Source organism: Eurypyga helias, unplaced genomic scaffold, assembly GCF_000690775.1.
Source record: "Eurypyga helias isolate BGI_N326 unplaced genomic scaffold, ASM69077v1 scaffold26093, whole genome shotgun sequence".
Lineage (NCBI taxonomy): Eukaryota > Metazoa > Chordata > Aves > Eurypygiformes > Eurypygidae > Eurypyga > Eurypyga helias.
In genome coordinates this window covers 4,379-11,588 of record NW_010240955.1, presented here as the reverse complement: position 1 = coordinate 11,588, position 7,210 = coordinate 4,379, and the positions used below count along the sequence as shown (strand labels likewise).

Genomic DNA, 7,210 nt, shown 5'->3' with positions numbered 1-7,210 from the left:
TGCCCCACTCGCTCCCCACAGGCGGTTTGGGGGGACACACCGCTCACACAGCCAACCCCAGCTGACCGGAGGGGGGGTCATTCCACAGCCCGGCATGCCCGGGACATAAGCGGGGAGTGGGCTGGGGGGGCATAGCTCCTTTGTTAGCTCCTTAACTCCCCTGCTTGCCCACTTGTTAACTCGCTTGTTGGAAGGAGAAGATTAGAAGCATCTAGTGCTCGACCGCAGCAGGAGCTGCAAATCGACGTCCCTTGGCGGTGCTGCTCAGGGACAGGGCAAGTCAGCATCCCTGGTCGCCTTCCCAGCTCCTCCCCATGGCGTTACCTGCAGTATGTGCTTGATGTGCTGCCTCTGGGGGTTGTCACCCTCCGTGCACTCCGTAACGCCCTGAGGGTAACAGATAAGTTGAAGGAGTTTCTGTGCTTGTTTGTTCGAAAGAACGGGATCCAAAATAAGATCTTTGTCCGTGCACAGCCTCTCGGGTTCCTTTAAACAGTGCTCTCCAACCCACTCCTGCAAGTAACCAGACAACAGGTCCACAAGGTAGTTTCAAGGCAAAATTAGCTTTTGGTAAGCTAAACAGTGACTTTCCCATACACAAAACCTGAAGTAAACTACGGTTCCTGCAACACGGGACATCAGAAATGTCTTCTGTCATTCAGTGCCCCCTGCAAGTTGTTGTAACAAGACTGTTGTACAGGTTTTCCAGAATTCACCTCTTCTGTGCTCTGGAAGCAACTCTGCAGTAAGACAAATGCTGTTGTAAAAGCACTCTGAGCACAGCTGAGGGAGTGGTCCTACATCTTCCTCAAATCCTGGGGATTCAGGCAGGAAAAACACCCCCAGTCTGACCGAGTGCAGGGAGATGCTAATACCTAACACGTGTTTCTCCCCCCAGGGACATGCTGCTCAGTGCATAAACTGTCCAAACCAGGAAACCCAAACAGAACTCAATTACTGAGCTGATTTAACAGTCATTTTGCACCACGATCAAGGTTACACACTTCAGGAAAGATAACATTGCTTCTCCAGACGAAGAGAGAAGAGTACTTTCACAGATTACCTGCTGGCAAATCGTTCTCAGCACGTATCGAGCATACTCGCTTAAACTAGCGGTTTCTATGGAAACAGCTTTCCCACATGATTTCAAAGCGTGAGAGGAGCCCCACGCCTCATCCTCATTGAGCTCATCCAATACGCCTCTCACAGGGAAGTCTTCGCTCTTCAAGGTGCTGTTGATGCTGTTGCTCCCAATTTCGGCGTCGCCTGTAGAGCAGAAGCGGAGAAGCAGAGGGTGAACCCGTGCCCAAGCCCCCGTGCCCCCAGACCGCTCACCCGCCGAGGGCCGCCGGCAGAGGCACCGGCCACTGAGGAGTAAAGCAGGAGTAAGGCAGCCGCGTTCGAACGGGCAGCACCAGCCCACTCGGCAGGTCACCGTGTTCAGAGTACTGCCCACTTGCTTCTCCTGGCACAGCACCTTTCCAATGGACCCTTCGGAAGGAGGAAAAGCTTTCTACTAACCAAACACAAATAATGCACCACGTGCTCGACTGGAAAGGTCTGTGAGCGATGGAACTGCTTTGGCTGCTAAGGAAGAGTTGGGTTACTCGCTCTTCTCAGATGTCCCTTCTCCAAGTCTCTCTCTTGCTCTGATTTATTAACACTCCAAAGATCAAGACACAAGTTCTGAGCAGTGGAGCTCAGCCCACCTTACTGTGAACTTCCTGACAGGAGAGACTGATCCCCCTGGGAATGGGAAAGGGCAGAGCACACCGCGGGAGCCCGGCAGACTGGTGAGCCCGTCCTCTCTGCAAGGCACCGGCACGGATCTACGACCACCACCCACCTGAAACCAACAGGTGACCCTGCAGCACCGATTTCTGCTGCGAGCAGAGACCATTTTTTCTACCAGATTCCTACTCCCCAGGCTCCCTCAGCACAGAACTGCAACAGCTATCACATGCCCGGAGAAGCTGGGGATGCCCCATCCCTGGGAGTGCCCAAGGCCAGGCTGCATGAGGCTGGGAGCAACCTGGGCTGGTGGAAGGTGTCCCTGCCCGTGGCAGGGGGTGGCAATGGGGGGGTTTAAGGTCCCTCCCACCCAAACTGCTCTGGGATTCCGTGATTATCTGATGCTCTTCCTCAGCAAACCACATACAGGTTTTAATAACTCACACAGGGTGCCAAGGAGACATCTCCAAATACGATGTTTTGGGTACCGGAGGGGATGTGCTGCAGTGAAGGCACAAATAAACCGTGTGTCCGAATCTTCCTTCGTACCACCCTGCACCAGACCCCATCCCCAACACTGGAGCTGAAACACCAGGTCTTCACGCTACACACCATTAATGAAAACCAGCACACCTCAGCACCCTGAACAGCAGGAGAACATAGATAATGGCCAAAAACCTATTTCAAGCTTGTTCTGGAATTCATCCCAGCTAGCTGACACCTTTCCCAGTGCAGTCACATCATTAAGGACGGCGGGGTTTTTGAGGCGGTTCTGAGACACCAGCCAGGAACAGCACTCTAGCCAGGGGGAGACTGCTGTGGGTACATCCACATCTGGAAGATCTTGCCTCTTCAGCTGGACATTTACTTATCTCCAAAAATACACACTGCAAGAGCTTTACCTGAACTGGGGCCAAACCAAACTCTGAGGCAGTTACTTGTTTGGCAGAACACCACTCTGGTTTGTGGAGAGCCGCTTCGCAGTCATTCTTCTGCAATTTCCACAGCGACACACACGTGATTTGTGGTAAAGAGGTGGGAAAAATTATCTGAGACCGTATTTCCTTTATGTTTGAGAGGGACTCGTCTGTGTTTGAAATGTCCTGGGGCTTGGTCAAAATGTGGAGAAGTCACATCTGCTTAAAGCCTCATCAGCTGGGGCTGACTCACCCCAGAACTCTTGAGCTGGGGGTAAACACTACTCACATGTACAGAAGCAGGGACAGCATCCACATTTTTCTCCTTTCCCAGGAGCATTCCCAGGGAAGCGAACTAGCACGATCTGGTTTCCACCCGGGCACCAGAACACAAACGTGACACGCGTCTCCGCATCGTCTTACCAAGCATCAAAATTGCTTTTAAGACGGCAAACACAGCTCCCACTTCTATACTGTTGTGAGCAGCAGCCAAGAGGTGACGGTCGCAAGAAGAACGAATCCCGGGAAACACCTTCCCTATGGAGAGAAGAGAAGATCGTGCAGAAGACGCTTGTTATTTACCGACTAGAGTTTCCCTCGTACAAAGCCCTTCTCTTCTAGAACGGCCGGAGAAGCACAGTAACCGAACGAAGAGCTGAGTTTTCTGCCACTGAAGAGCCGCAGCTAAGCCATCAAAATCAAGCAGATACGTGGGTGTGGTGCAGCGACACCGTAACAACCAACAGTCATTTGAACAGCCAAAAGCAGCCTGTTGTACTGCTGTGCCCAGCAAGATGGTGAGTGTAACCACAGTGAGACACTGGATCCTGGTTCTGACTTCCCAGATGTAGGAAATTACTCCCCTCACCTAGTCTTATAACAAACGAGGTAAAACCAATTCACGTCAGCGCCTGCTGCACTGTTCAGCCGAATTCTGCAGCTCAGGAGCAGGCTGCAGCGCGGCAGCGAGCGCTTTTTCCAGCTTCAGGGAGAAGATAAACAGACTGGAAGACAGGGAGCAAGGGTGGACCTACCACCTCTTCAGGTGGTTACCTGAGCCGTGGGTAAGAAAGACGGCCCTGTGGTCACAAGTTGTCAGAACTGTAGCGTTCAGACCTCCTTTTCCCTATCCGCTCAAATCCATCTCATGCCTAGGGAAGCCTGGGACCACGTAACATCACGGCTCTCAAATATGCAACAAAAGGTAATTCATTTCTGGGCCAAAAAGCCCCGAATCCTGCTTTCAGAGGGAAGAACTTGACATCACTTAACAGCAGAATTTTGTTTTTCTTTCCCTTTCACCCCCCTGTAGAAACAGCCTTGTCATCACACTTCTAAGTCAAAACACAGGTTATTTCCAGGATGTTTCCTTTTAATTGTTAGGTGCTAGCTCCTTGCCCTCTTCCTTCCTCTTTTGGTCTGTGGCAAACGCACACAGGCCAGACCACGGAATATTCAAATTTAAAAGGAAAGAGAACTACATCAATACACGGTGAGAAGTAGTTTCCTCCCGCTGCTCCTGTCGGACTACGCGCTTCGTTTTACCCTATTTAATTGCAATCTGCATAACAGGTTAGCAAACCGCATGACGTGTCCCCCTGCGAATCACGGGGAGGTGACCCACTGCAGGCACTACACCCTACGGGGGACTGTGGCAGGCAGCACCGCCGCCAACAGCGGCCCTGGCACCAATCCAGCGCCCATGGCTCGCGCGACCGATCCCGTCCAGACCCAGAACGGGAACAGCCAGGACAGAAGAGTCCTTCTGAATGCATGCTTCCCTGCTGAAGGGGACACCGACCCCGCGCCAAAACCCAGCGCTCTTTGTGAAGACGCAGCACCAATACGGCTGCGGTGTATGTCCCACCACACTGCCCCCGGGGGGTCAGGGGTTGGTAGGGGGCAGGTTTCAGCACACTGCTGCAGTTTCACATGCCCGTAAAACGCTTCCCAGACAAGAGAGGACAGTTCCTATCAACCTCCCTCTGGTCGTTTCAAACAGGCTGCCATCTCCACTCGCACTGTGGGTATTTTCACCCTCGAGACCCGAAACCATCAAAACCCATCTGGGTTCACTTTCTGGAATGAAAGGAAGGTGCAGCAGGCAACTTACCTGTTCCCTGGGAAAAGAGGCAGACCTGGGGAGTCCTGAAGAGGTGCAGGAGGAGCCGACAGGTCATCCTTGCCCCTGGCTCGGCATCCGGATCCCCACAGGCTACGGGAGATGATGGGATGTGGACATGAGACATCTGCCCAGGACCTCCCAAATCCCAGTGGCAGGCCTGGAAATGTTCTACCTCACAGCCCCATTTTAGAAGGGAATACAATCATTTCATCAACAGGAAGCAGCAAGTATGGCCATGAGTCATTAAAAACAGGAAAGAATCGTGTGATTTTTGGTAAGCAAGAGATGTCATTAATGGCAGAAAAGAGAGATGGTTAAAGTGGCTTTTGACAGTCAAAGCAGAAAGTGAAATGTGTGAAGTGGCCAACGATGAGGATGTAGGTACAGCCCTGCAGGGCTGGGGGCAAAGACGATGCAGTCGGAAAGAAAATGCCAGCGTCAGGCAGCCGATGGCAGAAGGAAAGGCACACCCTGAGCGGGCCTGCAGACCTGAGAGCGCACAGCGAGAGCAGAGCGGCGAGCAGGAGGCGAGGCTGCGTGCAGAAGGGGACATCGCGCCGCCGGCAGCCCGGACACCACGTGTGGGGCCCTGATGCAACCCTGCGTCGCTCCTTGGGGGAACGGCAGGGGCCGACGCCGCAAGGCACAACAGGTGGCATTCCACACCAGACAGCCGCCTACTCGGCCAGCGGAGACTTCTTCACAAAGTGCTAAGTTTTCTATTTTAAGCTTTTCCCTGGGTATTTTCTTACCAGCTGCAAGAAGAGAAGGTAGCGCAACGTGCTGGACTACATCTTCCAGGGAAAAGCACTGGCGGGCAATCAGTATGGCAATGAAAGTGGCCAGGGAATCGTGGAAGGACAGGTCGCTCACCTCGAAGGAAAAACATTGCCAGGCCTCAGATAAGCGCACTCCCCGCTGCCGGGAGCACTGAGGACCGAACCAAGAGAGTAAGATGTGCACACGCAGGTGTTTCTCGACGCGTTTCAGTACATCTCCCAAACACGTCAGGCAAATACGGACAGCTCTCATCTTCATTTTAACACACGCCCATTTCAAATACCACAAACTGAAATAAAAGCCAGGAGTCTTATAAAAACTTGAGAGAATTCTACCATTCCATGAAAACTGACAACAGCAACACTCCTTCCTCAGCCTCAGGACGAGCGTATGTCCCCAGCGGACACAGCGTCGGTCTGTTCCTAAAGGCAGGAGCAATCAGACCACAGGGCACACATGGAATCAGACACTGGGTAACACGAGTCCCCACAATGCTGCTCACTCTGCCAGGACCCCGGAGTGTACTGCCCCTTCTACAACCCAGAGGCCAAGCCCAAAACAGGGTCTTTAAAACGGAGACAGTTATGTGCACATCCATCAGCGTTTCAGAAGGAGCGCACAGGCACGGCCGCTCCTTTCCAAGAGCAGCTCTGATATCCGTACTGGCCCGGAATAAAGGAAAAAACATATACAGAGAGAACTCCAAGCACTGCCCAAATCCTACATTAACCCCAAAGGTGCAGGAAAGAATAGAAATCAACCAGGAATCTCCAAGAGCCTTGAAACCTCACAGGGATACAGAACTACATCTGTGCTCAGGATTTTGGGTAAATGGAAACCTCACCACCCCCCCGAGCACCCCCTGGCAAACAGGGCAGCGGGTTCTCCAGGAGACAGCGCACTTACATCCACGCTGCAGAGCAGGTCATTGAAACCCCAGACGTGATTCGAGGAGCAGCAGAGCGCCTTTACGACCCCCAGCCACTCTGCGCTGAGCACCGTGCAGCACGCCGTCAGCTCTGCGCAGAGGTTTGCCATCTCGTTGATCCTAGCAAAGAGGAGAAGAACTGATGCAGGAGCACGGTGTTTTGTAAACAATAAACATGTAGGTGGAAGCAGGCCAGTGCTTGGCAGAACTGGGGTTTCCTTACTCTGGGGGGAGTTATCCCAAATGTGATGGTGCTGCTGCACAAACAACCTAGCGTTACTCAGCTGGGGACAACCAGAGCATCTGGGAAAAACCAGTATGTGACTTCACCCCATAACTGCCACTCAACCGTGCCCCCGGAGACCCTGCAGGAGCCCTCCCACCCTCTGCCAGGCCAACAGTACCGGTTAGGAGGGGAGAGAGTCAGGAAATCAACTGGCATTAATGGGTTTTACTCCACAGTTCGTGTGCTGTGTACCGCGGGATTCGGAGTGTGATTCAGAGTTATGTAACATTTTAGAGCCGGAGCCGGGCTGACTCATCCCAGTGCAAGTTATTTTTTCTCTGTATCACAGTGAAACTCGTTTGGCCACATTCAGATGTTCCCCTTTCATTGCTCTTACAAAACTGCTTCCGCTCAGCTGCTCTGCTCTGCCAAGGATGCCCCATGCTTCAAGCACTCACAGATGGTTTGGGCTGGAAGGGACCCTAAAGCCCCCCCATCCCACC

At 52.8% G+C, this 7,210-nt stretch overlaps 1 protein-coding gene across 1 annotated transcript in view; it reads right to left on the bottom strand.

Annotated features, from left to right (window-relative positions):
- The window catches only part of LOC104507360 (mediator of RNA polymerase II transcription subunit 12-like protein), a gene marked incomplete at both ends in the record, with an annotated part of 20,556 nt that overhangs the window by 11,388 nt on the left and 1,958 nt on the right, over positions 1 to 7,210 (bottom strand). The window contains 6 exons of the mRNA XM_010148608.1: positions 325 to 513; positions 1,064 to 1,266; positions 3,072 to 3,185; positions 4,762 to 4,863; positions 5,526 to 5,646; positions 6,460 to 6,601. Of these exons, the coding sequence (XP_010146910.1) occupies positions 325 to 513; positions 1,064 to 1,266; positions 3,072 to 3,185; positions 4,762 to 4,863; positions 5,526 to 5,646; positions 6,460 to 6,601 (871 nt within the window). The remainder of the gene's footprint in view (positions 1 to 324; positions 514 to 1,063; positions 1,267 to 3,071; positions 3,186 to 4,761; positions 4,864 to 5,525; positions 5,647 to 6,459; positions 6,602 to 7,210) is intronic.